This window comes from Chanos chanos, chromosome 4, assembly GCF_902362185.1.
Source record: "Chanos chanos chromosome 4, fChaCha1.1, whole genome shotgun sequence".
Classification (NCBI taxonomy): domain Eukaryota; kingdom Metazoa; phylum Chordata; class Actinopteri; order Gonorynchiformes; family Chanidae; genus Chanos; species Chanos chanos.
Window position 1 is genome coordinate 13,464,800 of NC_044498.1, and position 17,484 is coordinate 13,482,283.

The window sequence follows — 17,484 nt, forward strand, 5'->3', positions numbered from 1 at the left end:
AGAACTTGTGCCCCTTTGTGTGTGTGTGTGTGTGTGTGTGTGTGTGTGTGTGTGGCAAAAGATAAGAAAGAGAGACAAAGACTCAAGTGGGCTGGGGAGCTAGTTTGAGGAAAAAACAGTTTTCTGTAAAGTTAACTAGATCAAAGCAACTCAATAGCTCAGTCACTCTAATGCCCCAGTGGTTTCTCCAATGACACAAAAGAGAAGAAAAGACCTATAAACTACAGAGGACAGTTTTTTTCTTTTGTCCTGTTTTCCTTTCCTTTTTATTCCCCTTAACACGCAGTACCGCAACCATCATGCTCGTGTAAGCAAAAATATCTGTTCATTTGCAAAGACCAAGTCTTGCTTATATTGTTCAAACCTGCAGTATTATCATAATCTTGATACATCTGGAATAGAAATTTTACTGTGACCACTGTCAAAACCGCAAAGCCAATAAACTGTTTTTTTTTTTTCTTTTCTTTTGAATCATCCACTCACACGCACAAAAAAAAGAAAAAAACAAAAATAACAAACAAACATATTAATGATTTTTGAGAGATGAGGTGTTACAGACTGCACTGTCTTGTACTGAAACAAATGAATGTTTGGGCATTCCTCATTTGTTTGTTACTTATTAATCCTTACACTTTTTACTAACTATTACTATATTATTCTTCATAAATCCTTTATAAGGTTAAAAGTTCACAACATGCAAACATCCGCTCACACACGTACACACTTCACACACTGCCCACACACTTTGCTTCAGTCAAGCGCTACTTAAATAGAACTTATTTAACTGGTGACCATCAGCAGGAGAAATGGAGTAAGAGAGAAATCTCATTATGAGCAATAAGTTCCCTCATTTCAGAGTAAAGAAGTGCACAAAGGAACAAATAAGGCAGTCACTTTTTAAAACAAAATCTGAACACCGGGTCATTTGCGGTTATCAGCTATGTAAGAGTTTCTCTAGCTGTTTCAGACTCTTCTAATCCTTTCTAAGTTTAAGACAAAAGGAAATGTATGAGAACAAAAGAGGCTTTAACTGACACGGAGCCAGAGGAAAGACAGGAAGTGGCCAGTAAAATCGGTTGAAGCTCTTATATCACCAAACTAACGGTTTTACCATCTACTTAGGGTGGTAAGAAGTCAAAAGAAGCAATAAGTAATACCCTTGCAGTAGAATTTCATAATCTTATAATGTCTGATCCAGCGCTGCTAAAATAATCTTTTCATGCACTCAAAATGCTCTAGAATATACTAGCTACTGTGGGGGCTACGCACAGGAAAAGGGCCTTTAAGAAATTAATCTTCTTCGTGGTTAAGTTCGGCCCGGGCGTTCACAGAGAGCGCAGATCTAGGGCAGGGTCTTGGACAGCATAGAGGACGAGACAAGTACTCACCAGATCTCTGTGTGCCAAAGGTAAGAGCCAGCCTGGAGAGTACATCTTCATTCTCATAGAGGCCTTCATTGGCAATGACCCAGAAACAGTTCTCGGACATCTCCTGCGGTCGAATCTGTAGAGATATGAGGAGAAACAGTATATTGACTTGCACACACGTGAACATCTCAAAATAGCACATTCACATAGATCAAAACAGCTTCATGCTGCATGTGTTCACATTCAAATGGAAACATTCATTCATTACTGAAGCACAGAAAGGCAGAGACAGGGCGCAACGATGATTTCACGACAAAAACACAAGATACTGTCTAGATATTCCACTATTCCCTGACCCTCCTGAAGATCGCTCAGGGCATGCATTGCCCGAAGTTAAAACAGACAGACCAGGCCAGACAGTACGACAGGAGGTTATGAAAAAGTAAAGAGGCCCCAATTTAAAAATTATTGTCCAAAAAATGAAGTTACTCTCTGACTCTCAACTGCACCTCTGTCCCTGAGACTGTGAACTTATACCGGCTCATGTACACACACACACACACACACACACACACTTTTATAATGATACAGGCCTGTGACCTGTGAACAACAAGCACTTCATCAAAATTTAAAAGAAACTATGACAGTGTAGCCTAAACAGAAGGAAAAAATGTTGCAGAACTGTTCCGCAAAATTCAGTTTTAATCCCCGGAATCAAACTAGTGGGCTACATGGGACTGAAAAAAAAGAAAAAAAAAAAAAAAAAAGTACAGAAAGTAATAATTCTTACAAAATTAGTGTGTGTAGAAAGGGCTTTGTGGTCATTATGTGTAGGAAATAATTAGGACAGATTTGTGCCTCACATTTTCCTGCATAAATAGAATGATGGACATTGTATAGAAATATTCAGATTGATATCACATTATATTCTGTTAATTTTTAAGAAGTTTTGGAGAAAAACTTAACCGCATACCGTATTCGATAACAGACCAGAATGATGAATTGCAAAATGTGACTCTGAGACTACAGGTGGAACCTGCTGCAGGAAACGGCCTTTAATATTATGCTTGGTTTGTAAATAAAGTGAATGATTTCTTTTAAAACTTTTTTTTTTAACTTCCTTTTTTTTTTACATCTCCTGCTGTTAATACAAACACATCAAAAGGTTTTATAAATGCTTTCCAATCAGTATTTAGAGGAGAAAAACAAAAGTATATTAACCCAACTCAAATATAAACTGCAAACTGATATCACAAGTTGGATGCATAAGGAATACCATGTCTCCTTCAGTACAGTTTCAGTTAAATAGCAAAGCATCGTTGTCAAAATGCAACCTAAAAGAAAGAAAGACTGAGTTTTCAGTGTTGGATAAGAATTGAGAAGGTTTTGTGTAAGAGTGTAACGGTTCTGAAACTGAGACCAAAACTGCGATACAAACGTCCACGGTCTCGTGTCGCGGTTCCGGAATACGGAACCACAATCCCCAGTCACCTCTACCCCCCCCAACCCCAACTCACTGCCAACCGCTGCAGGTGCAGCCTGTTGAGCTCTCATTACGTTACTAATGTAACAAAACTCTTTTTACATTTCCCAGTTAACAATATAACACATGTAAATCATGAAATTATCATTCCATGTAAAGTTACGTTTAAAGTTGTGTATTTTGTGTTAGGGGTATAACAGTACACATATTTGGTACAGGATGTTCGGTTCCGTGAGCGTTGTGATCCGCGTGAATATAGTCTAGCTATAACTACGCACGTTACGTGCTCTGATGGTCAGTCGACTGAAACGTCAGCGAATAAAGTGATACTTGACAAGATACAGTGTGCCCTCTCTTCTACTTTTCTATATGCGGAACTAAAATTAGAAACTCAGTTTCCTCTCCGATTCCATAACAGAGCCGTAACTTAGCAACTGAATTAGGACATGTTCAATGACGCAGACTCGCAAGTATGGCGACCGTAAAGCCAGAGCTCCAGGACCCTCCCGTATCTTTAAGGTCCTCTGTTTGGGAACATTTTGTTTCCCAGTGAACTACAGTAGCAATGGGCAAAGGCAAGTGGATAAGACGAAGGCAGCGTGCCGGCATTGTTAAACTGAAATCGGGTATGTCGCTGGCAGTACGTCAAACATGATCTCATTTCAGATGGCATCATCCAAATGTGAATATCGAATATGATTACTCATCACCGGTACAAGGAAAAAACAGAGTGGAGAGTTTGTTTTAAGTTTCTGCAAGTTTGTTTACAAGTTTGTGCAAGTTTATAAGTTTACAAGTAAATTCATATTACATCAAAGGAAATTTCAAGTTTTGCATGTCTATTTTCACTGTACCGTAACCATACCAAACCGTGACTTTGGCGTATCGCTACAGCCCTAGTTTTGTGTGTACGTGTGCACACAGGGTGTTTATGAAAATTCACAAAAACGGCTTATGACAGGTACAGGTGCATAATTATGTCATAATTGAATGAACTCTCTTAAATCCACCTAAACTTTGCAGCTGTCACTGATGAGAGAGAAAAGTTTTGAGGGCAGATATAATAAATATTAAATAGCTATGTCATCTTGTACAGCTGTGTAAAAAAAACATAGCTTCTTAGCATCCTTCTAATCGCTAATTACAAACATGTTTTGGATGAGTGAAAGCATATGGTAAACTTCTTGAAAACATCTGTATGATGGGCAAAGGGACTGTAATTAAATATTAATTGCAATACAGTAAACTAATACCACTCCAAAGAGTAAGTACTATAACAGCTGCCGAGAAACCACTGAAGCCATCTGACAATAGTATTTGATCCGTAGAGCAGAGTTAGAACTGCCTTTTTTTTGACCGACTGTTGGCATAGTAGCGTTGAAGTTTCCTGGTAGTTGGTTAAGCAGCATCTGTCCTTTTCTGTTGTTGTTGCCAGTTCATTTCAGCATAACAGATAGTTTTGTACAGTAGAGTGTCAGCAAGTTTCTAAAAAGGATGCCATAGCAGATGAACATGTGACTATTTGGGGGGGGGGGGGGGGGGGGGGGGGACAAAACATTAAAAAAAAAAAAAAAAACTGTTTTCAGATGTTTAAGAGATGTACCTTTTCTTTTAACAACGCACTACTCCCAAAATAACAGATACGCTTTAGGAACAGTCTGCAAAGGAAGATGCACAGAGGCCATTTCTCAGGCTAGGCAGGGCCAGTGGATGAGGTGGGAGTGCACAGAGAATGGAAGGAGCTTGGGGAAATGGAGGCAGACAGAATCGGATTCATCATTAGAGCCAGCTATGACATCTCTCCCACTTCTAAAAACCTTGATGGAACCCTCAAGCACCTAACAAGCAGGTCCAAAAGAACCTCCATACGAGGAAGATTCGCCTGGCTGCACAATTAAATGCTTAAATCCCTCGCAGAAACCCTTATGCAAAGTTAAATCTCCATCAAGCTTTATCTCCCCCAAAAACCAGGCCCGAGCCATAAAATAACTTTCATACAGCGGGGAGACAAACAATCAAAGGGGTCCTCCCTAAAAACAGATCCAGGTCTATTGAATGCAGCCCCAGACAGGAAGGTGCTAGTGCACCTGGGCCAAAAACGAATTTTTCTTCCAGAGATTGCCAGAAACAACCTCCCACCAGAGCTTGCAGTGTGGTCCAACTTGGTGCAGCTAGCGTACATCGTTGAGCTGACAGAGCCCTGGGAGGACGCCGTGGACGATGCATGCAAAGCTCAAAAAGCTGAGGAATACTGACCTGGCCGCAAAGACAGAACAATGAAGTTGGAAAACCAAGATTGGCCTGTGCAAGCTGGCTGTTGGGATTTTGTTTCCATGTCCATCACCAGGCTCATGAAAGAGCTGGGGAGCCGTGGCCAAGTCCAGCGCCAAAGCATGAAGGCAATATCAGAGGCCGCTGAAGGAAGCGGCCACTGGCTGCGACCGTAGAGGAAAGACTTCCAAGGATACCAAAGTGACCTTGAGCACAGGTAAATACGGAGGTGGGGTGCACCTGGGACGACAGGCATCACTGTTGAGCCCTCTAGAGAGGTCATGGGCTCATCAACAAAACATCAAAGAAGGAGGGCGCCAACTTGATAACCCTGAAGTATCGACCAGGTCCCACTAAGCTGAAATTGCCCCTAAGCTACCTGCTATGGACTGTTTGAGTCTTGTAGAATGGTCAACAGTGTTAGGACAGGTTGTGCAGCAGCAAGGTTTGGTCAGTATGTGTCGTTTAGAGGTGAGGCTTGGTTAGATGTGTATGTTATACAGCAGTGAGATTTTGTTAGTTGTGCATGCTGTGTAGCAATGAGGTCTGATTTGAGGAGTGAAATGCATAGCCATAAACTGTGGCTCTTTGAGTGAGTGGCGTGTCAGTGGGGTGTAGTTAGTTGTGTGCATTATGCAGAGGTCTAGTCAGTTGAGCATGACATTTTGCAGCGAAGTATAGTGGCACAAGTTGCGTAGCGGTGAGGTATGACAAGGGATGTGTGTTGTGTGCTCAGTTGCAGTTGCTGCCTAAAATTCGGTTCAGGTTCGGTTGGTTCAATATGATGCCTACTGGTGACATTTGGCAGGTTTTTATATAATAAGGCTTGGTCAGTTGTGCAGTGAAGTTTGGCTTGTGGGTACGCTGAGGCTTTGTCAGTTGCAGGCACATCAACAAAACATCAGAGGAGGAGGGAACCCGCTTGATAACCCCAAAAGATCTGCCAAATGCTCCAGTCAAGACTAAGGAAATGCCAATCGCCAAAGGAATTGCAATTACAAACCCCACAAGGCCGAACTGCAGTCTGGGCCCGCAAAAGCTGTGCTTTACCTTTGTGTTCAGAAAAAAACAGGTTTCCCAAAGAATACTTTGCAAACCTACTCTACAAACCAATGCAGGTATTATTGTGCACCATACAGAAGGAAGTTAATATTACCTTGGACCAGTTGAAGCGCTTCATGGAGGTCTCGGGCTTGAACTCTTTTTTGGGCCGGAGGCCAAAAGGCAGCGCATGGTGTGTGGGTGAGGACAGCAGACCCCCCAGTCCTGGAGGGGGAGGTGGGGGCACGCCAAAAGGTGGAGGCACTGTGGGTATTGGGGCACAGCCTGGGAGGGGTGGCGGTGGGGGTGGAGGAGGAGGTACTTGAGACCCTGGGGCAGGTGGAGGAGGTGGAGGGACAGGAGGGAAGGAAGACGAGGACGACAAGGCCTGGGCGGGCTGGGCTGTGGGTAAGACCACTGGAATTGCTCCAAACTGTAAAAGAGTAATGTTACACAAGACACCTGTGATTAACTGAATTTCACTTCTATGAGGGAATGGATAAAAGTCAGGAAAACCACAATGCATAATGAATTTGATGAATTAAAGTTCTTTAAATACAATTACACCAAATTACATGCAAGGAAAAATAAGAAGCAAACAACCACAGTAGCTGTGAGAGAGATAAATAAGATTATGAATAGCACAATTCTACAGCAACCTGCGACTCAAATTTAGCTTGATCTACTGAAGTTTGTTAACATTTTTAAGCATGTACAAAGAATACTAAGCAGCACGGTAGAAACACTGCTGTGTAACAATGTAAGTTATATTGAGCAGTGAGTAGCTTTAGGGTGTACATTTATTGAATTTAATTATGAGTGTTCAGATTAATTCAAACGTATTGCAAATGATGTACAGGTAAACGACTGGGAAAAACACGGTGTGAAAGACAATGCAAAAATGCAGGACACTGGTAGTCTGATTACATTTTGCAGCACTGCAACCTCACACAAAGAGATGGATCAGTTTAAATGCCTGCACTCTAAACTTTCACTTTGCTCACTGAGTGTCATTATTCAAGAATTGATCCATTCTATTGATGATGGCCTAGTGAGCCAAAATGCAATTGATCAAACAAACTGTTCAGTTGATGCCCTATTTGTCACATCAGTCTAAAGGTTTGGGATTGACAGAGTAGAATTAAACAAAACACCTGCAATACGGAAGCACCACTGGGGACATGAAAAGTGCCCCAACACACAATTAGCTCAGCATTCAAATTAAAAACACACACACACACACACAGCGTAGACAAAAAGTAGGCATGTGATTAGATGTGCAAACAAGAAATTAACACACAGACAGATTACCCGTAGGGGCCAAAGATGCTCCCATGAACATAAACATGCAGTACCTAGCTGTTCAACTGATTTTTTTTTTTTATTTAAACTTTGTTCTTAGACTGCCTAGAAGAAGAGGGGGAAAAAAAGACAGAACAGTACATAAAAACATTCATTTCATCATGCAGGATATATGACAGCTTTAAAAAGCCTAATATGAAAAATCATATCATTTTCAACTCGGCCCCATTATCTAGCATATGCTTGTCAGGTAAGGACATCATTAAAAATGTTTTAGTAACATGCAAAGTAAATCTGTTGGGTACAACATCAAGATATCATTTGCTTTGTTTACTGTGAGTTTTGCTCAGCTGCTCTCTCGCAAGGATTAATTCAGTTTATTTTAATGACTAGCTGTTGACCTTCAATCAGTCCAGTTGTGGCTTCTATAAGAGTAAAGACCATGGGAGAAGCATGGCTAACTGATCCTGGAACTGCTCTTAGTGACAAAGAATAAACCAAAGCCTCACAAGGTCACTTCTCGGTTGACCACACTCTCAGAAAGTGACAAACGTTTTTAGCGGTTGTGTCTTTAGTCATCTAAGCTTGCACAACTCCAATTCAGTCTCTAAAAAAAGACTAAAACAAAAACAAAAAAAACATTGTAACCACGGCAACAAAGCTCACTGCATTCTGTAAATCAGAGCAAATGCTTTATTGATTGGCACAACTGTTTCAGAATAAAGATCAGGGAAAGGTCAGGTGGGAACTGCTGGTGGTCACTGCTTTTCCAGGTATAAAATTTCGACTGCATTTACAGAGCAGTGTGTGTCTGTGTGCGTTGTGAGTGTGAGTACAGATGAACAGGAAAACTGAGTGAGGACCAATGTTTGCTACACATCAACATTCCGACCTTGTGTGAAACACTCAAGATGAGACACTGATCAGAGTAAAGAGTTTCCAGTGAAAAACATTTCATTGGTAAGGCAATCTCAGGTTCTGAGAAACCATATCATGTCAGGTTGCATGTTTCAAAAACAGAGAAGCCGTAAAAAAAAAAAAAAAAAAAAAAATCCGCCGGATATGACTCTGCAATGCAGTGTTTACCATGTGTATGAGTACACAAAGTACTTTTAGAGTCAAAGGTTTTTCCTAAATAGACAATATTCCAGAGGACAAAAAAAAAAAATCAAAAAATCACTTGTTCCATTTCTGGAGCAATAACAAAACATGTGTTTAGAACCCATGAGCTCTGTCAGTTTTCAAATGTTATTCTAATCTGAATCTTGGGGAAAACTATGCATTACTTGATTTTACATCAGAAGTCTTAAAAGGAATATTCTGAATTAGTTCGGTTCATAGAGCTTGTAAACTTTCACAGGTAAGAGAGATAAAAATGAAATACAATAAAATTAAACAAAGAGTGATTACAGTGGACAGCTATCGTGAGGCTATCGTTACCATAACAACGCAGGTTGGGGACAGCTGTGTGCAGGATGTCATCTACGTAGTCTTTAAAAACGTACGATAGATTTTACAATTAAGAAAAGCGTTTTTATCTATTCATGCTAAACTTTGCCATAAAGGTAACCTTTTGTTATTTTTTTTAGCAAACTAGCTAGTTGGATGTTGTTTTTTGAGTTGAGTTTTGAGAAAAACAAGTGTTTGGGCTGTCAGATCCATCATTTCTATTTCACATCTTTGTTGGAGATTTCGTTTGAAGCAGAGATATACGCCTGTTCTGCTTTTAGCTGACTGTAACGTAAATGTCAGTCTCACTCAAGATCTATATGCACTACTATTTTCCAAAAGAAAACGAAATTAACGGCAAACCAGTGTGAGTGAACCAAAGTTTGTCCCATTTAAACGCCTTTGCCGGAAGCATTAACAGTTACGGTTGTAAAATAAGCAGCTATTCTATTATTTCAATTAGCCATTTGCCAGCTGTTGTGGCATGACCCTTTGGTAATCCTTTGGTGTGGTCTGGTGATGGTCATTTATACAGTGGAAGTGAGTGGGCTCTGAGGCTGTACAGGATGTTTTAAAGCTAAAGTAAATTGTGAACCTAACACCAACTCTAACCTATGCTGAAAAATTGTTATTTCTGTAAACTGTCTATTTATTACCAAAGTATTTATCAGTAATACAGTTAAGATGGAAAAAAACGTGAATGTGTTGCGTTGCATGTCAATTTAAGTGCCGTGCCTAAATTTTGCGCTGTTGCTCCTAAACTTGAAAAAACACAGTGAAAACATGGCTAAAAAAAACATGGTGAATGAATGCACTAGCTGTGGCACAGATGGGCACTGTGTAGAGAGAGAGAAAAAAAAGGCAGTTCCAGTGTTAAACAGTACACTGAAATTACATGCCACTCAGTGGAAAAAAATCATCATCATTATGACACTTTACCAAGGAGGCGGCAAAGCATCCCCAGTGATATGACACACACCTGCAGGCTCTTCTTCAACATTAACGGTGACAACCTGTATCTGAAGGCACTGAATAACACGCAAACAAATAGACAAAAAAAAAAACAAAACAAAACAAAAAAAAAAAACAGTATACCTGAGATCTGAAGGCGAGTACCTCAGCTTCCAGCTCAGTGATTTTCTCATCCTTCTTCACTAGCTGGGCCTGAGCCTCTTGTCTTCTCATGAATTCTTCATCAAACTGAAAGACAAAACTGGCATCAGTGCCCTGCAATCACAGCTTTATCAACAGAGCAACCTGCTCAAAAGAAATCTAAAGTCACTATACAACTGAAGGACGGTTCGCTGAGGTGTTTATTGAACTGTCTCAGGTCAACTTAAAGTGCAGACTAAGTGAGAGGGACAAAGTAGATTCATTTGGTTTGCACAAAGCATGTCCCCAAATTTACATTTTCCTTGCCCAAAAAAGCTTCATTTGAACTTCTCTGTGAAGTCATGAAAGGAAATTACCGTTATTTGTTTTGGTTTGATAACAGGGGTTTAAGGTCTTTCATACCGACTGATGAAATAAAACAGCAGCAGGTCTGACGTTTTCAGGAGGTGCATTTGAGAATAAGCAGTTTCTTTAACCAACATCAGAGCACCTCCATATACTGAAAAAGTCTTAAGTCAGTCCCTTCTCTACCTCAGTGAACGCAGGGTTTGAAGACTGACTGTGTCTGCCTCTGGTCTGTCTGTCCTGTGACACCCTCATACACACGCGCATGTCTGCACAAACAGAAAGCCACAGGAGGGCTCTATACGGCAAGGTAAACCACAGGGAAGAGTGAGTAGCACTCACGTGGCCATCATATAAGACCTCTATAGACTGTTGAAAACGAGCTTTCAACATATTCATTTCCATAAAAAAAACAACCAAGGGAAGGTTGTCCATAACTGTCACTGTGTGGGATGATTCAGAAGAGCATTACTGAAAAACGTCGGTCTTCAAAATTCACTGCAGCTATGGGAGGGATGTTATTGTTCTAAAAATCACTTGATTCACATCACCACATGTTACTGTATGACTGTCATTCCTGCTAAAGAAACAGTTTTTGATCATTTGAATCATAATCAAAAGCGGTGAAGAAAACATAGATTTGTTCGCATGTGAGCACCTTTTTTTTTTTCTTTCTTTTTTTACAGGGTCCTTTTGGAGAGGATATGGTTAAAATGGCTGTGCCTCAAACCAAATAAATCAGGCATATTCAGCCATGTTCATTTCTGGCCGCAATTACAAAGGAGCCATCAGAAAAATCAATGGAGTCCCCGTTTTAATCTCACAATACTGTTAATTACAAAAGACTGTTTGAACGATTTCTAATAATCTTCCTTTAATTAAGAAAGTTAAATGGTTCATTCTTGAATGGTCTTCAAAGGCTATACTCTTCATTAGAGAAGATTATGTGGGTAGACGGGGTAAGAAAAAAAAAAGGTGAAAAACGTAACTATGAAAGAATGGAGGGAGAAGCGACAGGAAAGGGAGAAGGAAGATACTTGCCTTCTGAGCTAGTTCTGAGGCTCTCTGTTCACACTCATCAGCTCTTGCCTTATCTACACACACCTCTAAATGAGAGAGAGGGAGAGAGAGAGAGAGAGAGAGAGAGAGAGAACTTTCAGTTGTGAAAGTGAGGGCTATGAAATGTAATTGTTCTGAAGAAATCAGAGACGCAAAACAAGATCCTCTCTCTCGCACACACACACATGCAAACACATATGCACACACAAACACAAACAAAAAAACAAACACAAAAACAAATGCAAATTCCCCAAACCTAGGAGATGGCTGAAGTCAACATCCAGTCGTTTCCTGTAGGAGAAGTCTGGGTCTAGGCCGTTACGGTGGAGAACAATCTGAGACACGCACTCCTCAATAATCTTAAAATACTGAGGCCTTAATAAAAGAGAAGGAAACAGTACAGTGAGGGATTCTCTCACTGCTTGGACAAATTAATCAATTTAAAGATCTGTTTATGCAACGCAGAAAGGTGAGTGAGTGAGTGAGTGAGTGTGAGAGAGAGAGAGAGAGAGAGAGAGAGAGAGTGAGAGTGAGAGTGAGACAGACAGACAGACAGACAGTAGTGCAAAGTGAAAGCTTCAGAAACATCATCAGCTCTACAGGCTGAAAATGAGGCACTTGTGTCTTTCACACTTCGCCGTGGGCAAATGTTTCCAGTTCAGCAGTGTATCCGGAGATGTTATCAATATGGAATTAACCTGCCTTTTATTCCTGTTTTCATTATGCTTCAGTGACCAGGTGCGGCCCCCACAAGCTTTAATGTATCCAATTACATGGAGAGGGGTGCCAGAAGAAAGGTTGAAGAGACCTTGATTCCAGATAAGAATTTAACAAGACATGTCACAGCTTAAGGCACAACAGCACAATTTATGGCACTCAGACAAAATCAATAAGGAGCACTGCCCACTTAATCTGTGAAGCAAGGCCATTCGGTATTCTGCCACATATACACATCCTCACACTCACTTCACAAGACAAAGACGCCCAGCGGAGAGACTGGAGAGGAAACAGCGGATTTTAGCATATACGCAAAGCAAAAAGGGAAGGTAACAGTATCTGTGCGTAACTTCCATGGCAGAAGTCAGTGCGTTTAAAGAGTATGAGAAAAATCATTCAACATAACACAGGTAGAAAAAGAACAAAATATGATACGGTCAAGAAATAAAGAAAGAAAGAAAAATCCAGGTGAGCTCATTTATGTAAGAAAAAGGGTTGACATTTAGCATTCTGTTGTACTTCCTGCTCCGGAGAGTGCGACTAGAATACAAAGTCGCATGCAAAACTTTTTTTGGGACAGAGTGATGAGCTGGAAAGAAAGAAAGAAAGAAAGAGAGAAAGAAAGAAAGAAAGAGAGAAAGAAAGAGAGAAAGAAAGAGAGAAAGAGAGACTCATTCTGTGTGGTGACACTATATACTGGAGCTAACACAAAAGAGCAGGGGAGAATAATTGACAGCTTAAATGCCAAAGGAATATTTATTTAAAAAAATAAATAAATAAAAAAATAAAAGCACAAGCGGTTGTTGCCAGGATACGGTAAACTGGGTCAGTATGGGTAGGAAATGCTTTGTTTGTAATTACATACTCAGTGAACTCTGGAGATTATGGGGGCATTTCCGTTGACGAGTAAAATTATCATCCTTCCAAATGAACTTGATTAATGACAATCAGTGTAATGAAAGATGATGCAATCTGATCTGAATCAAAAAATGGGCCAAGAATGAAGATCACGATCCGATCAGATTATGTATGAGTCTAATAATATATGAAACATCCTCCTTCAAATCATGTCAGACATAATTTGTATTAATTTCATATGGGCTATTAAATGAGACTGATTAGTTCCTCAGCCTGGTGGCTTGTACCGACTGGCCACAATTCAATACCTGTCTAAAAAACTTAGTATGGTCACATGAAAAACTTCTTTCCTTCGCTATTTAACATGTCGATTAGTAGGATGTCTGCGTCACGCCAACCAAAGGCTATACGTGAAGAGTTCCCCTTGTCAAAACAGAATTAGAGACAAAAAAAGAGACAAATCAGAGACAAAAAAAGCTTAGCAAGTAGTCCTCGACTACAGAAAACCGCTTACATTACGGCTTCCATATGCCATTCTGCAATGGCTTCAGAAAGACCAAGAAAAAAAAAAAAAAAGGCACGTGCGAGACTATAAACACAGACTTCCCCTGTCAATAAGAAGATGGACGAGACATTCTCTTTAGTTTGGTTTAGAAAAACTGAGAATGATACATTCCATATTCTTCAGATTAAGCAACCGGCTTTTGATCAAGCTCAGGTTTAACGTGCACCCAGCTGTGAGCTTGCAGACATGAAAACGCTCTTTGAGCAAATGCTCTTTGGAAAAAAAAAAAAGAAAAGAAAAAAAGAAAGGAGGGGAGGGGAGAGGCGAGGGGGTTTCAGATGAGAAGAAGATTAAAGCTTTCTCATTCTCTTTGTTGGACAATGTCATTGGAGAGTTTCTGACATGGGACTGGAAGAGAGCTCCTTGCCCAAAAGTTTACAACAGGGTATTAAAATGGTCCTACAATGTTGTGGAGAAGAGGTGAGAAGAGTACTAACAAAAAAAAACTCACCGATTGTTAAGGATTACTTTTGAGAACCACAGTGGCTCAGACATGACTAAAACATGACATGTGTGTTAGAGAGAGAGAGAGAGAGAGAGTAGTAGTAGTAGCAGTAGAAGTATACATTAGTTTGGACTGAACGCTTGCTGTTTCACTGGCGTGGTAGTCTCAGCAGTCCAACTCTGAAAGCCTCATCCTTTCTGATAGCTTTAAGTGTCACTGCTTTTTTCACATGTCAGCCTATCTAACACAGACAAGGAAGGGAGCTGCAAGAGAAATTTCTAGATCTCTAGCGGAGTCGGATGTGTAGGAGTAAAGAGAGCGCATCACAACAGAATACAGAGTGGGGGAAAGATTCAAAATAGGATGAGAAAAATCAACTACGCTCTTATGAGACTCTGAACAGCATCCTTTTATGAAAAAAAAAAAAAAAAAAAGAGAAAAGAGACAGAAAAAGCATGAAGGCAATTGAAGTGCTTGGAAGAGGAGGAGAACAAATAATGGCTCTCAAACTCTCGTTGGCAAGCGTATCAAAAGGTTTCTCTGATGCTTCTTCACAATGCAGAATGAGACAGAGCATTCAGCAGATGGCCTACTCTATCTTCATCTAAACAAACACCCACCCCACATCAACCTGTTACATCACATGGCACAACCGCCACCGAGTCAAACACCTCCTTCCAGCAGAAAAAAAGTGTCACTACTGAATTGCTAGCCTCAGGAGACTTAGCCTAAAAGATCGGTAAAACAGCTACTAATAAGTCTGAGAATAATGAGAATGGGAATATACGGCTGGGATAAGGGATGGAGAAGGATGTGTTCTGTTCCTCCAAGTATTCAATAAAAAGCAGGCTGTACATGAGCAATGAATGTTTCCAGCAATTGAAAATAATGGGGAAAAAAAAAAATGAGTTCTTAGTTTCCTTTACAACTTGTGCCCCTGACCGTAGCATTTTGATTATATGATTGTTCATTGATAACCTATCATGGTGTTTCTATTCTAGCACAACTGAAAAGCTTTAGAGTATTGAACATCCAGAAGCTCAGGTTGTTTGACACTCAAGAAAACTTCAGAAATATGAACAGTTCTTTATGTAGTGAAGGCAAAAAGTTCACAAAAGACTACTATACTGTTTAGAAGGTTTGAGGAAGGAGGGAAAAAAAAAAAAAAAGACAAGCAAAAGGGAGAGTATGGGAAAGTGAAATTCTCATCAAATTTTTCAGAATGCTTTTGAACAAAACTTACCGTACATAGTAGTCGTTTCTTACAAGCATCAGGTGCTGTAATATGGATAGAAAATGAGTTTCTGCACTGGTGTCCTTCACCATACTGTGGACAATGTTAAACACATCTCCAACATCAGTGCACAGGGTTAAGGAACACAGCGTTTTAAGCAAATACAATCTCTCAACAGGAGATGACATTGGGAAAAATAAAAGAATGAAATTGGAAAAAAAAAAAAAAAGTTACATACACAAGAAAGGAGGACATCATAACAGACCCTGAAAGCCTACACACACACACAGCCAGACACAGACAGACAGACACACACACACATAAAGGCATACAATGTAATGCCATTTTACCTCTTATGACATGTGGGAGAATTTTTAATACACTAAATTAATAAAAGGGTGTACTCAGTGGAAGAAATTAGACAGAATTAATCACAGTGAGGTACTATACAACACTAGAAAAGCAATCACATTATAAATGTTAGAATGATCTCCATATAACAACCCACATGCACACCTCAACTGACTGATAAAAGGCAGTGTGTATTATAGAGAGAGGGAAAGAGTTAGTTTAAATATGGCAGTGCAAAGCAGTCCTCTCTGTTTATTAGACAGCAGGTCTGGGTTTGCAACAAAATTATCTAAGAGTTTCTATTCATTTGAAGGAATGTGTGTAAGTGTAGGTTTGTTTGTGTGTGTATTTATTTGTTGCTACAAAAAGGATATTCCAGTTCACCTTTTATATCTTCCAGACGGTGGGAAAACTCAATCATGTCTTCTTCCTTGTGCTCCTCAAACACCTTTAGTTGAATGTCTAACGCTTCATTCCTGACAGCATTCAGATGCTGAGAGGCCATGGGGGGAGAGAAAAGGAGAGAGTGATCAGATTTTTCTCTGCCCGCAAAGTTTCACGTAACATTCCACGCTGTCCTGTAGTGGAGGAATGAAGCGTCCGTCTGTTCTCAATAATAAATATAAGAGAGGGTTGGGACATTAATCTTCCTCCCACGGAGGTGCTTTCTTTCTCGCTCTCTAACAACATTCACTCACTCACTCATCTAATGCGGTCACTGTCTGCTTTGTCTGGGTACTGTTCCACTGGTTCTGTGCTGATGATGGGACTAAAATTCACATTCAGTGGGCCAAGAACATAGAATTAGTGAGAGAGAGATAAAAAGACAGAGAGAGACAGAGAGAGAGAGCGAGAGAGAGAGTGAGAGACTGCAGGTATTGATTCAGCCACCCAACCTCTCCTCAAGGCCTCATAAATTATTCGCAGAGCCATTTTACAATATTTCACTCAAGTGGACAACTCATTTAAATATTAATACACAGCCCGTTGACGAGACGCTTACCGGCAATATCTCTCGTAGGCCGCAGCGCATAAATTCATTTCGGATGTGCAGCCTGAAGTCCAACTCATCAGGAGACGTAACAAGAGCGTTGATGAGCTGCATACAGGCCACCTAGGAAAAGAGATAACATTCAGCTTCAGCAACACACACATAGAGGCAAATGGAGAGTGTGCAAGTGTGCGTGTTTGCGTGCGTGCGCGTGTGTCTGTTTCCATAAAGAAACTTTTTTTCTGCAAGCATGTTGACATGAATTTTCAATGAGACCGGTACAAAGTAAACCAGAGAGAGGGACCAACACTTGTCTATTTTTACTCTCAATAACTCACGGCCTTTCATATTTATGGCACCACAACCGAGCTGAGAGTGAAGGCGCCGGGCGCTTGAGCCGTTGAGTTTGTTTTAGCCCGAACGCTCGCCGGTGTAAAGCATTTCTGTGCACCTGCCAATATGGCTTATTCATTTATTCATCTACTCAAGTGAACACGGGTCGTCAATTATTGATTGGCCGTCTTTGTAACCTCTTCAATCGCATGTGTGCTGAAGAGCCAGTGGGCTGTTCAGTAGCGAGGAACTATTGGACGAACACTGATCCTTTATTTCACGCTTACCACAGTACACTTTCACGGTCATGTTGTGTCTGATGGTGCGGATATGACTGATTATCACGCCATAGTCCTGAGAGATTGGCAATTATATGCGGCAGCAAATCTCAGTGTGATGTGTGGTGATAATATCAGAGTATAAGAGACAACCAAGCATAAGCGTAACAGCACAATAAAACAGACTCACCTCACTAGCCCGCCGCCCCCCCCCCCTCCCCGGCAACAGATAAGGTAACATTAGTGTGCATCAGTTAACCTTGTAAAGTCTGATTTGACAGG

General features: G+C 40.5%; 1 protein-coding gene across 1 annotated transcript in view; it reads right to left on the bottom strand.

The window, feature by feature from the left end:
* The window catches only part of LOC115810159 (protein diaphanous homolog 3-like), a 215,309-nt gene that overhangs the window by 128,134 nt on the left and 69,691 nt on the right, over nucleotides 1-17,484 (bottom strand). Inside the window, exons 10-17 of the mRNA XM_030772085.1 lie at nucleotides 16,604-16,714; nucleotides 15,975-16,093; nucleotides 15,259-15,375; nucleotides 11,687-11,805; nucleotides 11,413-11,477; nucleotides 10,009-10,113; nucleotides 6,278-6,595; nucleotides 1,389-1,503 (exon numbers count right to left, since the gene is read on the bottom strand). Of these exons, the coding sequence (XP_030627945.1) occupies nucleotides 1,389-1,503; nucleotides 6,278-6,595; nucleotides 10,009-10,113; nucleotides 11,413-11,477; nucleotides 11,687-11,805; nucleotides 15,259-15,375; nucleotides 15,975-16,093; nucleotides 16,604-16,714 (1,069 nt within the window). The remainder of the gene's footprint in view (nucleotides 1-1,388; nucleotides 1,504-6,277; nucleotides 6,596-10,008; nucleotides 10,114-11,412; nucleotides 11,478-11,686; nucleotides 11,806-15,258; nucleotides 15,376-15,974; nucleotides 16,094-16,603; nucleotides 16,715-17,484) is intronic.